General features: G+C 37.5%; 1 protein-coding gene across 1 annotated transcript in view; it reads right to left on the reverse strand.

Annotated features, from left to right (window-relative positions):
- CTNND2 (catenin delta 2) overlaps positions 1 to 17408 on the reverse strand; it is a 581628-nt gene extending 564220 nt beyond the window's left edge. Inside the window, exon 1 of the mRNA XM_035892032.1 lies at positions 17280 to 17408. Coding sequence (XP_035747925.1) covers positions 17280 to 17408 — 129 coding nt within the window. The remainder of the gene's footprint in view (positions 1 to 17279) is intronic.
- Between the last annotated feature and the right edge of the window lie 722 nt (positions 17409 to 18130).

Here is an 18130-nt window from a genome sequence, read left to right on the forward strand (position 1 = left end):
TGGAAAGCATATTCATTCGTGTGGTAACCAAGAAAAGTATTGCAAAACTACTTTAAACAGCCAAAATTACATAAACTCATGGAAGACAATACAGCTTTACATGCATATGAAAATGCAGAACATACTTCAGTTTTACTGACAGTGATGCAACAGAAGGAACGGGAGATTTAAACTGGAGATTGGAAATTTAACTGTAAACAGACCACTGTTGAAAACTGGTACATAGCACATTAGACAATATAAGCTGCAGCAGGTTTTGCAGAAAACTTCATTATTTTTCTATCTGGGCACTTCTTAAATGCATTGGAGTCAATAGGGTGAAGCAGAGAAGTGAAAGGAAGAATCCATTAGAAGTAGCACAAAAGGTAAGCTAATACTGTTGAGCAACATAGTAAACTACAAGAAGCCCACCAAAAGCTGTTAAAGTATGGATTTTCTTTAAAGCACCAAGCATTTCTTAGGATTTAACCTGGAAGGATGGAAGGAGGGAACAGGTATTGGTGTAAGCCTACTGTATAAATAGTCAGATAACGTAGACAGAAACAGGCCATAATCCCACTTGGGTTGCATGAAACCCTCATCTGGCATTTTGACACTGGAATTTCCTCTAAATAACCCCTAAAAGAATAAGAACTGTCTCTGACTTGAGCAATCATTTATTTTCATGGCAACCACTTCAGTATTATAGAGATAACAATCAACATACTATATCCTAAAATCCATTATTGCAACTATTACACTGTATTTCTCCCTCAGCTCTAGAGAGAGCTGAACAGACACCAGAAAACACTTTGCTGAATCCCAGGATTAACCCAAAGAATGGTCTCCTGCAGACCTGATCACGCATTCAAAAGGCATTGACTGTTCTCTGTGCCACTGAGATCAAGCAGTCAAAGACAGCCAGCTTATTACAGCAGCATGAAGGGTCACTCAGTTTCCTTTATTGGGAATATCTTGTCCTGATTTCTGGTCTATTTATTCATATGCTGTACACAGACTACGAGATGATTAGTTTTTCTGCAGAAGGCATAATTGACTTGCCTGGCCACATTTTATGTGACCTGAAGTCCAAGTCACATGGGGAGATGCAAAGTGTTTATGAATTAGTTCTGAATCCTCTGTAGGGAAGGTTCAGCATTCACAAGATGGGAATCTTTGCCATATTAAAATGTGTAATGTAGCTTTTGTACCTATTTTACTCTTCTCCAGGTATTCAAACCGGTACAAGCAGCTGACAGAAAGAAAAAAAAAAAAAAACCAACACAAACCACACCCTAGTTCCCTTAAGGGACTTACACTGGCTCCTTTCATGTACGTATACATGCAAGCTGAAATTTAAGAAAATGTTACTATTCCCAAATCAAAAAAACAGGGAGCTAAGTGAATGTGAAGAGAATGAATCAGTCAAGTTTGAGAAAAAATACCAAATCTAAATGTGAGGCTACGGAATGTGAAGAGAATGAATCAGTCATATAAAGTCTGAGAAAAAATACCAAATCTAAATGTGAGGCTACCTTTACACTTGTATTATTAACATCAAGAAAACGTTATTTATTTATGTATTTCCACATGTTGCTCTCTTGTGTATATTAAGGTCTCGTAGAGTTTAAGAAGTAATAGCTTGGTCTCTAAAACCTGCTTAGAAAGTGAAATCTTTAAGTAAAAATAAAGATAGAGGATATCTCCAGGGGAAAAAAAAGCAAACCTTACCAAAATCTTCCAATATCCCATTCTGCGTTAGCTGGTTTTCCCCTTCATCCATCAATCCTGTTGGCTGATCTATTATTTCAGTCCTTACCACTTAATACAAACATTGAAAAGTAATGAGATTATTCTTCAATAATCAGCTACCCTCAGTTTCTAATCTTATTTTTTAAAGCATTAAAAGCTATGTAATCAAAATGGGGGAATTTTTAAGCCACACTATCCTCTCTCAAAGTATATTTTCCACAGTCTACATACAAAGGTGTAAATTATAATTTGAGCAAAATTGTGCATTATCATTTAATTACTATAGAATCATCACAGAACTACAGAAGTTTGTGCTGGAAGTCACCTAGCCTCACATCCCACTAAAAAATACGATCATTTCCAACACCAGATTAGGACTTGTGTAATTGACTGGAAAAGATCAAACTCTCAGCCTTTCTCATCATCTCTCCCATTACTACAGTATCCTCTTCATGAAAAAGTTTTCTTGTGTCCAGTCTGAACTCCCCAAGCTACGATTTATGGCTACTGCCCCTTGCTAAACTGTATGCCACTACCAAGAAAAGTTTGCTGCCAACACCTTTGTCACCCCCTTTGAAGTTATTGTGGGCTAACCTAACAGCACCCCCTGAGCCTCCTCTTCACCAGACCCAGCTCCCTAGAAATCCCAGCTCCCTAACCTCTCCCATCACATCATGTGGTCTAGGCCTCTGATCTGTTTAGTATCCCCCCACTTGACTACTTCCAGTTTCTCAACATCCCCTCAGTATTGGGGGGTTACCAAAGTGACACCAGTTGTCCAAGAAGCAGCTTTACCAGCTCCAAGTAGGGATGGTAACAGCTTCCTTCAGTCTGCTAGTCATGTTCCTCCTTCCTTCTAACATAGCCCAGCATGCCGTTAGTTTTGTCTGTAGCGAAAGCACACCACTGGCTCATATTCAACTTCACATTCTTAATGATCACAGGTCCTTTTCAGCCAGGCTGTGACTCGGCCAGGTGCTTCCCGGCCTGGACTGATGCATGGTGTTATTCCACCCCAGATGCCGAATTTCAGTCTGCTCTTTTTCAAATACTGAGTTTCCTGTTGGCTCATTCCTCGGTTTGTTCAAGGTCTCAAGATGCTTTAAGACTGAAGCTCTACTTTGGCTTTCCAAGCATCACCCTAATTTAGTATCATTCACAAACTTGCTGAGGGTGCATTCCGCTCAATCCTGTCGTCCAAGCCACTGAAGAATTGAATAGCACAAGTACCAGGATCAGCCCTTGAGGCATTCCACTTCTTACTGTCTGCCAACTGGTCAAACTATTGTTTACTATCCCTTCAGTACAGCAGTCCAGCCAGTTTTCAGCGCACTCGATACCCAGCCCATGCTTCTTCTGCTAACAGCTGACAACAGTGTGGGAGAAGGTATCAGAAATCTTAATAAAGTTACAGTTATACCATATCACAGGTGCTCCCCTCATTCACATTGTCAGACATTACATCCTAGAAGGCTATCAGATTAGCAAAACACTAACTGCACTTCAGAAATCTGTGTTGGCTCTTCCTATTTTCCCTCTTGCCCTTCAAGTGGTGCCAAGGCACGCCCCATGAACATTCTGGGGACTGACTCTGACCTGACACAGCCTGCAGATCCCTGGACTGTCCTCCTCATCTTTCATAAAGACTGGTATAATGTTAACCTCCTCCTAGTTCTCAGTACTTTCCCCAATTATCCTGTTTTTTTCTGGGACAATAGCTGCCTTGCAATGCTAGCATCTGAATGAGCTCTTGTCAATCTTGGCATAGAGCCCCAAGAAGCTGAATACATCCACTTTCTCTGAACAGTCCCTAACCTGTGCCTCCTCCATGCCACTGTCCCTTGTCTGGGAACAATTAAAAACACACGTGGGAAATTTCTGCCTTTTCTGTGTTGTCCACCATTAGATTGCCTCCAGCATTCAGCCATGGACCCACGTTTCCCTGAGTTCTCTCACAGAAATACTTGCAGAATCCTTTCTCATTACTTTATGGCCCCGAGTTCAGCTCCAAATCGGCTCTGGCCTTCCTGAATTCAATCTGCCTTCTCCAGAAATAAAGGACAAATTGAAGTTACCATATGAAGTACTCCACAGCAGAATTATTTTCAACTTCTAGATCAGAATATACATAAGGTTAGAAATCAAATTCTATATTCTTTGACGGAATGGTGCAGGCTTTTTCTTCACTGTCGTAAGGCATTGCATGTTGAAACTTTCACCCAGCAGGGAATGCAGATGACAGATTTCTGAAAAGTCTCAGGAAGTGTTGCAGAAAAAGAAACAAAATCAGATGAGTTTTTCCCTACTATAAAATAACTAAGATGCCATAAAAAAAGAATACAGCTGCTGATGATCTTTTTAATTCACTTATTAAAGTGAATGGAATTAACTAAGCTTTCTCATACTATGCTTTTCAGTAATGAATAGAAACATTTTGAAATTTGCACGGTATTGTATTATCCAAACCAATTAATCTTGAACTCCAGCAAAAAAAGGCAGCATAAGACCACAACTGCAAAGACACGCTGGCTCAATAATTTGATGACTCCTTCAAGTACATACTGAGGAGACAACTGCTAAGAATAAACACACTCAACTAGGAAGGAATATGCCAAAAAAAAAAAAATCAAAATCAGGATTATTTACGTAACTTGTGCATCTCTGTCAATGTTAATACAATCCTTTTCAACGTTAACCTGAAGATTCACACTTTTCTTAAATCAGTCCATTCATCCCTCCCTTACCACTGATTTCTCCCTTTTGAAGTAATGCAGATTATTAATTCAGATTAGGGATCAAAAAAGACAGCTGAAAAAAAAACATTTAAACCGGTTTGACAAAACAGAAATCTTCATAAATATCTAAAATACTGAACAGAAGAGATACAAATTAATATGTTTTTATTAAGAGCCTTTACTTCTCTGTATGCATACATGTGCACTGCTGTACTAAAAGGAGCCCCTGACTGTATTCATACATGCATGAACTATGCAAACAGTGCAGGTACGGCAATAATGCCCATGTATATTAACAACACAAGATTCATGAAGCAATAATATGTATTTTTTTAAATACTCTACAAATATACCATAAAAACATTACCACATACCATCATATGACATCTTCACATCAGGGAAGGCCTCACAAAAGATACTACTTATGTCTAGAAATCTTGTATTAGAACTACAGACTAACAGCCTACCCTGTTAAATAAAAGGCAACACAAGAATTATCAAGGGATACTATATGCCATTCAAATTTACAGTAAGAAACTGTAAGTAGCTCTTTGCATGACCACAGATAAACTGAGAGGGAGTAGATACAGTTGGCAACACAAGAAAATCAGAAGCTAAATTGTATGTGGTGGGGAAAACTGAGAGGAGTAAGCTTCACATGAATCTCATCATAGATGAAAAGGGAAGGGAACACATTGGTTTCTGTTCAGACTAAACTGATGACAACCAGACAGATTTCTTTCAATACTTTTATTCCCAATGCATAAAGGAAATGCAAGTAGGTATGGTCTTCACAAACCAAAAGTGCACTAAAACTACCTGACAGTGGCAAATCTCTCTCTCTCACAGAGAAACAATCTAGCAAGGTTTAACATATTGGACAATTTCTCAGTCCAAATTAGGGAATACAGCTGTATATCACCCACACACAACTTGTGCAGAAAGTACTTTTTCATTTGTATGTATTTTTTTATACATTTGTGGAATAAACTGTAGTTCAGTTTCTAAAATTACATTAAAAGCACTTAGTGGACTTATCGCCAGCCTTTAAATATTCACCTATTACTAAAGAAACAAGTACATTTATTTGAGTCACTAACTTAGCTTAGCTCTTATGCATTTAGGTAAGCATCATTGTGGCATATGCTATCAATAAACTTATATTTCCATGTCTGACAGTGAATCTGGCACATAGAAGTACAGCACAAGTAGCAATGCTGATCCAGTATCAGCAAACAGGCCCTGCGTCAAACCTCAGTTTGAGTGGCTATCAAATTTATTATGGACAACTGTCCATTTTCTACAGTCCATCACCCAGCCTCAGCATGAAAAATGTCTAAAGGGGATGCTGGTGATACATATAAGCTGTGGGGTGCTTACAAATCTTTATAGACCGCAGTGGGGAAAAGTCACTGCTACGTATGCCTTTTACAATGCTTTTCAATCCCAATATGCATCACAGTGGTACATCCAGTCCTACTTTCAGAGTCAGAGGCCCTTACCTAGTGTTATATCTGGTTTTGTAATACGTTTGTTACGCACATATAAAAGGCGTAGGATGAAACTACATTGTTAATTTAATCTCAAGAATTTATTCGCTATTTAAATAAGGCTTTAAAGCCTACTAGAGAATGTAAAAGCAGGAATAAAAAGTTGGTTATTTTACAGGTGCCGCAGCGTACATAGCGGACAAAGGTTTCAGGAAGGCGCCCGTGCACGTGTTGCAACGAGAGCTGCACCAAACTCCCTCCCTGCAGTTGTAGCCACACAGAAAACACAACCTATCACAGGTTTTTCCATGCCTAAAAATCCTTAGCCAGTAGAACAGCATCCTGGAGCTGTACCAGAAGGCTGCCTTACGTAGTTGCAGGACTGCAGACTGGTTGGTTGGTCCCTGCCACAATTTGTGGTAAACTAACAAACAAAAACCTAATCCAAAGAATCAACTATTTTCACAGTACAGGTTACTGAAAATATATAGTAAGAGGAACAGTATCCTGTATTTTCTGTGACCTGGAACAAACAGAGCAGCATAAACTCTGTTGGAACAGGTTTTTGCGGGCAAGCACTGCTTTGTGAAATAAAAATAGGTGTTTTAAAAAATAAATTAAAAAAAAAAAAAAAAAAGAAAAGAAAAGGGGTCCATTTTTCCTCTGCAAACAAAATTACTAATCCTGTAAATCCTGTGAATTTGTAAATTCAAAGTTATTCAATTCTGGAAAGTTGTGAAGATATCATTTCATTAAAAATTGTTATGTTACTAGTTGACAGAAGAACGCAATAAACCTTTCATTTCATAAAACCTAGTACAAAACTGAGAATTTTCAAGAGAATCTGCTGACTTACTATGAAGAATCAAGCCTATTTATAGTACCAGATGCACCTACCCTCAAGTGCTCTGTCAACAAAAGTTTCAAATAACAGCGTAGCTTGACAATGGAGTGAACAAAGATGGGTGTAACCATGTACAGGAAAGAGCATATTAAAGGGGGAAAAAAATCCTCAACTACTTTGAAAAAGGAAAATTGTATTTTCCAGAGGTACCAGTTGTAACACCTGAAGCACAGATGTACTTCAGTAAAAAACTATACACTTAAAATATAAGCAGGATTTTATCAAGAAATGTTGCTATGCTGGAATCAGACAGGGGGTGAAGAAAAACATTTACCAGTTTCAAAGCAGCATACAGTACAATTCTTAAATACAGCTGTTTACATCAAGACTCTGAAGACTATGAAATACATAGAAGTGAACAGATAAAGTCAGAATATTTTTCCATTCACTTTTTTTATTTTTCACTGAAAAATTTTGTTGAAAAATGCTTAGCAATGTGAACATAAACTGAAACACTTCCTAGATGAAGAGGCTGGTAATAGTTTACAAAAGGCTCAATTTAAATCTTAATTACACAGCTAGGCACATAATTGTACTGTGTTACTGTTGGAGTAGATGGATAATCGTGACCATGGGATAACACTGCAACATGAATTGCAGGTTAGAGTGATAGAATACCACACTAACCAGCAAAATGCCATTCCAGATTAACCAGATCATTATATTGGAGGGCACTAGACACCCAAGGAAGGGAAGCTGAACAGACAGGCACTAGTTATGCCTAAGAGATGGCACCGTCTGAAAAATGTAAATAATAATGCTTTATGAGGACTAAAGGAAAAACAAATGTGGCAACTGAAGGAACAGAAATGAAATTTGAGAAGTATGACTCACATTTTGAAACATCTAAGGAAATAGACTACAAGCAGCTATTTGCTATATGACAATGCAGACCGAAGAAATTGACAGAATAAACAGAAATATTGCTTTGTATGCTGTCAAGTAGATAACCACACTTACAAAAGCTGGTGTCACAAGTTAAATTTACCCAAAAAAGTAAATTTCTACACATGAGAAAACAAGATGTCATGCCACATTAAATAAAATAAGGGGGCAAAGGGCTGTGACTGATCAAAGACACCCCCGTCCCACACAGCCCCGCACACACCCACTTACACACCTGCCATGAAGGAATGCTCTGAAGAGATAAATAGAGGCTACATGACCTGAAGGCTCAGGGGAGACTTATGACATGATCAATCACAACTGTTGAAGAGGAAGCCAAACGCATCCCAGTGCCAAAGGAAACCCAAGGGTGCCTTTGTTTTAGACAAACTGACTGTAACAGCAAAGCATTTCATCCGTTTGCATAACTGCCTGTCCCCGAATGAAAGGAATGCAGCCCCAGAGCAAAACAAAACTAGTTTTAGGGGCACTTCTGGTTAAAATAACATAACTTCTACATGTATTGGATCTGCTTAGAAATTATGATCCTAGAACTCTAATCAAGAGTATCGTATATTTCTAACAGGTACTTAGCTTATTGTTTTATTCTTTCCTGTAGAGCCCAGTCACTCCTCAGCAAGCGACTGCCCTGCTGCGACTCCAGACAATTAGTGACTGGTGAGGTCCCAAGGCATCAGCACAGACTCAGGGGAGGTGGGCTGAGCTGGGATGCGCCTCCTGCTTGCGAGAGGAGCCTCACTCCCCACGGGCTGCCAGCCCTGAGCTCCAGGCGCTAAGGGCAGCTGGCTCCATGGGCTCAGATGGAGGAAGGAACGTGCTGCTCCCCATCGTGGGGCGTGCTGGATAGCTTTATATGAATCATACGGAACACTTAAGGAATCAAAATCCCCTGTAACTGCAAGTAACTTCAAATGAATTAAACTTTGTACAATATATTAAGCCCTCCAAATGTGGAAAATCTAAAAGAACATGGTCAAAGAGTATTGTACTATGACAAGGTCTCAACAACAAAAAAGGCAACATCCTAGAAAAGAAATTTCAATAATTAAGCTGCTATCATCTCATCATACCTACCCCTAAACAAACAAACCAAAGCAACCAACCAACCAAAAATACAAAAAACCTTCAATGAAATCTTTTATAAAATAAAAAGGAGGAAAAAACCTCTTTGGGCTTCAGGACTTGGATTTGCTGTTTGCACAGGAAAGGAAAACATATGTTTAAAGAGTAGCACGGAACCCTTGCAACAAGTCTGGCTCTACTGTTACACATGGGTTATACATGTAACACCTCCCTTCAAAACAAAGTGAGGGATCTTCTTCCAAAAATGCAATGTTAAACTTGAGGGAAAGAATTATGAATTAAGCACTTAACTTGCGAAAAATCTTGAATTTTTTTTTTTTTTAGAGGTTAATGTCTTTTGCTGGCCTTTTATCCCTTCACACTGGAAAGGTTGTCATCAGAGGCAACTACAGAGTAAGTTTCTGTCACCACAAGTTGCAGAGATAAATACTTCATTCACCACAGAGGAGGGAAAGAAGAGAAGTACATGCTACACATTGTTAAAATCAAGTTATTGTGTGATTCTAAATTGGTTTAGTGTTATCATAACTACATAATTCACAGCCAAACTTAAGCTTATTTGGGTAGTAATGTACCTTAACTCTCAGGTGTATATTTAAGTTTAAACTTAGCTTAGCATTTGCCGGGTGTAAGGGACTAGAAGCTTGTCTCAACATTGGTGGCAGGCAAGCTTAACCACCAAAGCCTAATCACCTCTCAACAACAAAAAAGGCAACATCCTAGAAAAGAAATTTCAATAATTAAGCTGCTATCATCTCATCATACCTACCCCTAAACAAACAAACCAAAGCAAGCAACCAACCAACCAAAAATACAAAAAACCTTCAATGAAATCTTTTATAAAATAAAAAGGAGGAAAAAACCTCTTTGGGCTTCAGGACTTGGATTTGCTGTTTGCACAGGAAAGGAAAACATATGTTTAAAGAGTAGCACGGAACCCTTGCAACAAGTCTGGCTCTACTGTTACACATGGGTTATACATGTAACACCTCCCTTCAAAACAAAGTGAGGGATCTTCTTCCAAAAATGCAATGTTAAACTTGAGGGAAAGAATTATGAATTAAGCACTTAACTTGCGAAAAATCTTGAATTTTTTTTTTTTTTAGAGGTTAATGTCTTTTGCTGGCCTTTTATCCCTTCACACTGGAAAGGTTGTCATCAGAGGCAACTACAGAGTAAGTTTCTGTCACCACAAGTTGCAGAGATAAATACTTCATTCACCACAGAGGAGGGAAAGAAGAGAAGTACATGCTACACATTGTTAAAATCAAGTTATTGTGTGATTCTAAATTGGTTTAGTGTTATCATAACTACATAATTCACAGCCAAACTTAAGCTTATTTGGGTAGTAATGTACCTTAACTCTCAGGTGTATATTTAAGTTTAAACTTAGCTTAGCATTTGCTGGGTTCTAGTTTTCTTGTTTAGGGATAAACAGAATTGTAACATATTTTATTGAAGTGTAACATGCATAGCATTCAGCTACCCATTAAGTAGTTTTTTCTAGGAATACAAAAGATTTAAATTACCCACAGAAAGATACAATTCCATTTAGCATTAAATGCATCAGGAGTAGAAAATGCCATCATGTGAGAGAACACACAGAAACAGATGGGAAAACACAATACAAGTATTCAAGTTTTCAAAATGACATAAGAGGAACAAAAAATGCTAAAACAATGACAAAAATTAAATCTCATTCAAAAAACCCTTTCAAAACTGAAGTCGTAAGAGTAAGAAGCTACATGAAAAGTAGTGGCAAGACAAGTTAAAGGAGAAGGGTCACAGTGGAACCTGGAGAGTGCTTTTAGTGATTTTCTTTCATTTCCAGAGAAGACAAGACAGAAGAAATAAAAACAACCACTAACGGAAGCGTTCAGAGTTTGGTCTTTTAACAGCACTTTCATTTCTCTCATCAGGTATGCTGTTTTTGAAAGCCAGGGGCCTCACAGCTTCATACATTTTCTATGCAAATGAAAATTACTTCTGATGGATATTGCTTAATTCAAGCATAGAAAGAGAAAATTATTGGAAACAGGTAAGAGCTAAGTCTCAGGAACATAAAGCATACAGAAAAACAACCACGACTTCCTTTTGGACAAGGAAGTGGGGCAGAGTTGGGAGACACACACCCAAAACATCTGCTCCCCTTACAGTTAAATAGGGACATTCTTTTGGACTTTCTGAATCAATTCCAAATGCTGCAAAAAAGTTGACTAAACCCATGGTTTCAAGTGTATTTTTACAGCAGCTATGCTAAAAAGCCCAATCCTTGAAAACAAGTTGGCAAATTGACCCAACTGTCCTTTGCCAAACAAGAAAACAACTCACTCAACCTTCCATAACACTAAGCTGCTGCCTTATCTTTTCGGATGGTTATTTCCAATGCACTCTGCTCCCTCCCCAGCAGCATTCCCTACGTGGCTGCAGAAGTCAGGCTGTTTGTCAGTACAACTGAGGGAGCTATGACAGTACAGGAAAAAGCACAACTTGGACTAGCCACTTCTACCTATTTTAAGTTCATTTAAATCACCCTCTCAAGTGACTTCAAGGTGAGATCGAGAATCTGTTCCACTATACTGGTTAAAAGACTTGGGTTTAGGTGTGAAAATATTCTACATTTAAAATATCTTGTATTTTAAAAAGACCCAATGACTGATACCAGAGAAAAAGATATCAACAATGTTAAAATGTTACAAATGTAGTATGTTAAAATGTTAGAAATTTCATACACTAAAATTTAAATTATATTGAAATTGAGATCAACATTACTACTTTCTTAGGGTATCTTTATTCTATGTTTGAAATGCTTCCACTAACGGCAAAAAAAATAAGCTAAGGCAGAAATGCTTGTGGATCAGCAAAAGTGTTGTCATATACTGGCTGCATGGTAAGAAAGGATATTATGCCTTTCTTTACGATGGCCTTTAATAACGCTTTAAATTAGCCGTAGACTGAGCTGTCACTAAGTGGCATTCTACCCAGCTTCTCTGAAATTCTTGGCTTTGAACTACTAATTTTTCAACATTACTTTAAGTCAAAATAGCACCATATTTAACTCTAATTTTATTCTGATAACTGGCATTTTCTTCCCTCTCTTCAAAGATGGTTTTGCTGGGAGGATATATTCTCTCAATACTCTATCAGACTAAGTCTGCACAGAAGCCTTTCCACTCCCAGCTCATTTCAAACAAGCCCAAAAATATGTATTTTGGATTATCACCACATCCTTTTACCAGTTAAATGATTTTTAGTTTCTTCATACTGCATCTACTATGGCTACTGCATCTTCGGCGTGACTTACAGGAGACGAGGTTCTGAATAGGAATTACTTGTCTACGTCTCCATTCCTGTAAACTGCCGTTTCCTGAGAAGCAAAACATGAATACACACAGTTGCTCCAAAGAGCTATGTGAAAGCAGTCCCAGGCTAAACCAAGAACTTGAGAATCGTATAGAGCAGGGCGTATAGTAAGTGTGTTAAGTGATCTCCTTCTTCATACCAGCCACTGTGATGACACTCTTCAAAACTTCTCCGCGTAACTCCCCATTTCCAGTAGTGGAATCGTACATCTCAAAAATCAATCCCCATCAACTGGAGGATGTACCTGGGCAACACTAGCTGTTCTCACAAAGCTTCGTATTTCAGTAACATGTTGGTCCATCCAGCAACTTAGAAGCATGGAATCCACTGTACAGACTTGTGCTACTCAAAAGGTATCCTACAGCCAAGTCTTGTTCTTATCTAAAAATCAATATATTAATGAAAATAAAAGATGGCAAAAAGGAAGAGGAATACCTCTATGGAATATTTTAAAACCTCACTGCAAACAAGAGAGTTCTGTAACTAAGGAAGTGAATATATTGACAGGCTACTTAGAGAGATAATTAAAGAAATATATATTGATTGAATATAATCAGCATGGGTCTGAAATAGAGCTGCTAAAACTTTTGAAGGCAGAGCCTGATGTTTGAGGGGAAGTAAGACACAAATATATCGCAATTGAACCTACTTAGAAAAGCTACAGAATATTTAAGGTTCCTAGAGTAATTATTGGTTCCTATAAGGCAAGAAATGAGAAATTTTTTTTTTTGTGAATATCATGTATTACAATATGGCATGCATTATATTAGGGAAAACAGCTGCAAAAGTCATTCTGTGATCAGACTTGGGGCCCAATACTTGGATGACTGTATTAACTGTTGTGACCTGCTAGTCAGACTAGCTGATTTCACAAGTCCCTTCTGGCCTTAAAAGCTTAAAAAATTGTCTGAAATGAAACTTCCATCTAGATATGTGATTTTGTTCTAAAACTTCAATCATGATATAAAGATATGGAAAAAACAATGTGGCAGAGCCAAGAAAAGAAATTAAATCTTTCAACTTCTACAGTCATTTCTATCTGCAGTTTTACTGACGTATAGATATACAAGATGTGCATGACATACATAACCCTGTTTCCAAAGAGTACTAACATCTAACACACAAATTCACTTAAGTCATGTATATTATCCTTACTTCATACTGACATGTATTACAATGCTCAGTCATGATTACCATATATGTGGGTTTTAGTCTAGTTTTAACCACAGTTTCTTGACAAATGAGTAGCTTTCTAATGGGAAAATTGGTAAATATTTAAAAGTAACAGAAGTTACTTTAGAAAAAAAATTAAGTCTTATAAAGCTGGGATGTTTTCAACCTAAAGATGACACTCTCATTCTTGTTTTAACCAAAAAAAACCCCCAACCGTCAGCACCCATCTCAAAGCCAAAGGCTTCTGTTTTCTCTAGAATCAGCTCTATGATTTAAGGAATGTATTAATCAATCATCTATTTAAACAGTGTGAGAAATTTTCAAAAAATCTTACAGCCTAAGGTTTTTCTGGAGAGAGGGAGAAAGGAAGACAGACATCTAGAAAAAGTATCTTTATTTGAAACAGGTAGATTCAAAAAAAGATTCCAAAGAAATGCTAAACACTGCACAACCTGTTCTTTGCCTAAGTTTTCTGAAAGGGAAAGCTGTTCTCTGAAACATGCTACTACTAAGATGGTAAAGGAAACTAGAGTCACAAAGAAACTATTGTGAGTTGAATATATTTGTCAGTGCTTCAAGATGGATCTTGCTCTTAGGAAATTATTTTATCTCATGTTCTCCAAGTATTTTTACAAAAACGTCTGCCAAAACAAACCTCTGCTAGGTCATTGTCACTACATTCTTCCTCAGCTTCCAAGGGAGCAGTTTCTGTGTGCCAAGAACTGAAGTCCTGTGAACAACATACGGCTGGAGACTTCCAGGAAAAGCATCAGCTTTACTACATATTTACCAAAAAGGTTCTCCAGCAGCTTTTTCTACCTTCAAAACAGCATTATCAATAGCTCTCTTCCCAAGAATTTTTTAACAGCTAGTGGGATCAGAAGTCTCTTGCACAGCTGGATATTCCCAGTCAGAAACCTACCATGCTTTTTGCAGAATAAATAGTTGTATCTATCACACATGTTCTCACAAATCAGAGCGCCCCGGTATCTCACTTTGTTGAAGAATTTTTCCCATATTTACAGACACAAAAGCAGATGACAAAGCAGAAACAGAAGTGGCCTTATGTTTTCTAAAACCTATGAAGCATTGGGCCAAACGTGTTTGCCAGTATGTCTTAAGAAAGAAAAAATCCTTCTTCACACACAGATATTTAACTATATTTTATACAGCATGGAAAACTGAAACTATTTGTCTAGTGGTTTAACACTACTTGATGATTTCTCTTTAAAGAACTTCATTCTGTCTAAAAACAAACAAGCAAACAAACAGAAACCCCAACAGCTTTCACTTTCACAGAAGTTATTAACTCTCCCTCTTCATGAGGACCGCTTGAAAACACCTAAGCCGAAGTTCACTGCTTGGCATCTCACAATTTCTTAGACATACAGTGTATGATTCTGACCTCCCCTCCAGCAGTGCCTGCTGACCCTAAGAAAGTTAGCAGCAAGAGGAAAAAAATAGATTCATGTTCTTTATCCATCACTTCTCCTCTACTGCATTTCAGAAGTCTGAAACCTGAAAGTGATTCAACAAGCTTGTCCAGCAGTAAAATACAAATGAAATGGCTTATATATTAAAACAGTGAGTTCAGGATTTGCATTTCCTAAAATCAACTTAACTCCTAAACAACAAAATACGGGCTTCGATTTCTATTTTAACAGAAACCCTCATCTTGAAAAGCAAACGGCTAGATCTTCTGATCCAGTCATGACCAGCATGAATGCCACTTCACATCTGACATATCAAGCATGATTGTTTAGACCAAACAAATCTTTTCCTCAAAATAGGACAGCACGGGGATATGTGTTCTTCAAACAGCGAAGCTTCAGATTTTCTGAATAAATCATTTATGTTTCATATAGGAAATCTAAATAGAGCAAACAAATATAACATCTATGATGACTTCTCTGTGCCTTCTTTCACGTATCCCGCTCCCTTCAAAGACTGCAAACACCTATTACGGTCATCAATACCATAAATTCCACAGTTTACTCTGATGCAGTCACTCAAAGACACTGTTCTAGTTATTTCATGAGAAGTAACACATGAAGTTGCCCCAAGTGTTCCAAGAGAAATAAAAAAAGGGAACTTTTAAAGTTAAGCATCAGCACAGATTAAGATAATTTAACATATCCAATTCATTAAAACATACCTTAATCATGAACTCAATCATCTTTTCCTTTACAAGCATTACTTTTGAGTAATTGTGTTCCTATTTCTAAAACTCTAGGTATATTTTCAGCTACAGTCAAAGGATACATAAAGCAAAATCACATACCAGGCAGTAAAGTAATTCATTCCTTCTTCTAAAAAGCAGACAGCTAGCTACCCATCTGAACAGCCAGGTAGAAACTCACTTCATTTACACCCTAAATGCAGAATCAATGTAATGCATGTCACCTGCCTGAAGCACAGGATGGTGGCCTTACCCAGAATTCTTCCAACAGAACATTAAATAATGGAAGTCTGTCAAAACACACAATATTGGGGGGAACAGAAAAAGCCCAAAAGCAGCTTTGTGGTTTGTTGGTTTGTTCCTTTTTTTCTTTCAAATCTTTACTACAAAATAACAAAAGAATGTTGAAGTTACATGGGTTTCCCAGTGGCGAGTACGGCTGAACATAAGTGTGTGTCATTAAGCCAAATTTACTGAAGTCACCATATACTCTGAGGAATGCATTCAGATCCACAAAAACAACCCACCAGTCTCAGTTTTGAGCTTAGTACAGTCTTCCAGCTTCAAGCCAGGTCTGACTAGAGATCACCTGTCAAGGAAGAAGTTTCCTTAACAGAACACCTCTGAAATTTTGGTGCCCTGTACCACAATAATTCAAGAGATTATCTTGTTAGTCAGCAGTACCTTAGGTTAGCTGGCTAGGCTGTTCTTGGTGATAGGGGAATGCAGAACTCCTTTACTACAGGCTTTTTTTTTTTTTGCTGCAGTTCACAGGAATCAGTAATAACTTTGCTAATATTTTACCACTTTAAATCCTTCTCATCTAGTGGATTCAGCACCGATTCCCTCTGAATTCATGCATTAATTTTACTAAAGAAGCAGTGAATGTCTTAAGACAGGGAAAGATCACCACTTTGTAACTGGAGAACCAATTTAGACACCTTCAGCAAGGAGAAAGCTGACAAAAGCAGCTATCTTTTAATGTCTCTCTTTGGGACACTTGCTGCTGCTCTTGAGCCAAATGAGGTAGTGACAGAGACCAGGTGTTTTCATGAACTGAAATACTAACCATCTCCTAATGTACAAAGAGGCACTAAGCAAAATCTCAGACACTCAGCCCACAAAAATAAACATTAAAATGTCCAAATCTGTCTTACTTGAATTGAGCAGAGAATCACACTAAAGACCTTTCTTTCAAAAATTTCTAACACTCTTGGTTTTAATCATCCAAGGCTGAAAGCCTTCTGTCCCTACCCAATTTTGCCCTAAAATAATCTCACATCAAGTTTTACACAAAAACCCTCAAAACATGTGTATGTTAAATTTTAAAATCCTAGGATTCTTATAAATCCTTTTAACTAAAAAGCCTAGGATAACACATCTTCTCCACAACTACTCATTAATCTATAGTTCTTATATGCCATGACTATATGCTGTAACTCCACATGCAGACTACCAACAAGAAGAGAGCTCTGAAAACCACCATTCACAGTAAAGAGTGAAAGTGGAGAATAAAATGAACAATTTGATTAAATTATATTAAATTTATTGTAGGACAGCACATGGAAGTATACTAAGACATGAAGAAACATTTAACATTCTTTGCAATATGCGTTTGTGGACAAAATTATTCAGATACCCCCTATGAAAACTTTTTAAAAGAACCACTGAACCTTATTATTGTTTACTAGCCTACGGATGCAGCACTTCCATACCTGTTCTTTAACTGAAGCTAGAATGGCAGAGGTCGTCTCAGTTTCAGAGCCATCGCCATTGGATGTGTTCAACACAGGACTAAGGGAACTTGTCTTGTCAGAAGACGAGGGCTGGTCTGGAACAGGCATAGTTTCTGCAGTTTATGGAAAAACAAAACAATTATTTTGCTGTTAGAAAGCTGATACGTATCAGAAATCATGCATAATAACAACAATATTACTAATTTAAGGAAAAAATGGGAGAATGTGCTTTTTTCTGTCATATAAATATATCACTTATTTAAGACTAGAACTAGTTCTAAATTAATTATAAAACAAAATATTAAATGATCTCCCAGTCTTACTCCAAAAGAGTCACCACATTACATTTGGAGGGGATTCAAATCATTTACAGCTGTGATTTTTGTATAGTATTCCAGTGGCAGCATCCAACATCAAATTACAATATCATGAAAGTAATGAATCATGAAATGCTTTGCAAGCAGAAAACCAACAAATTATATGAGAGAAATATAAAACATCTAGCGTTGACCTTCTAACGTACATGATTATTTTTGTATTATATTTTAAGCCTAAGTAACTAACTTTGCCCTTCTTCTAGGGCAAAGTTAGTTACTAGGTGATTTTGACATTTTATCACAGTATCTTTGAGAAACACAGCACACTAGTTGTTATGCCATTTTTGAGACCTGCTATAAAAACCAAAGATTCTTAGCACTTGAAGGAATTCCTAATATTCTTCTTTTAGAGAGGAAAATGGTGGTGGTGACTGTGGAAAGATTTATCTTTCTGAAGGCTAAGCTATAGTGTAGCATCTCTGTTTAAATGTCACAACAGGCACATCTCTGCAG

The sequence above is a fragment of the Egretta garzetta genome, unplaced genomic scaffold, assembly GCF_000687185.1.
Source record: "Egretta garzetta isolate BGI_Z169 unplaced genomic scaffold, ASM68718v1 scaffold144, whole genome shotgun sequence".
NCBI classification, from domain to species: Eukaryota; Metazoa; Chordata; class Aves; order Pelecaniformes; family Ardeidae; genus Egretta; species Egretta garzetta.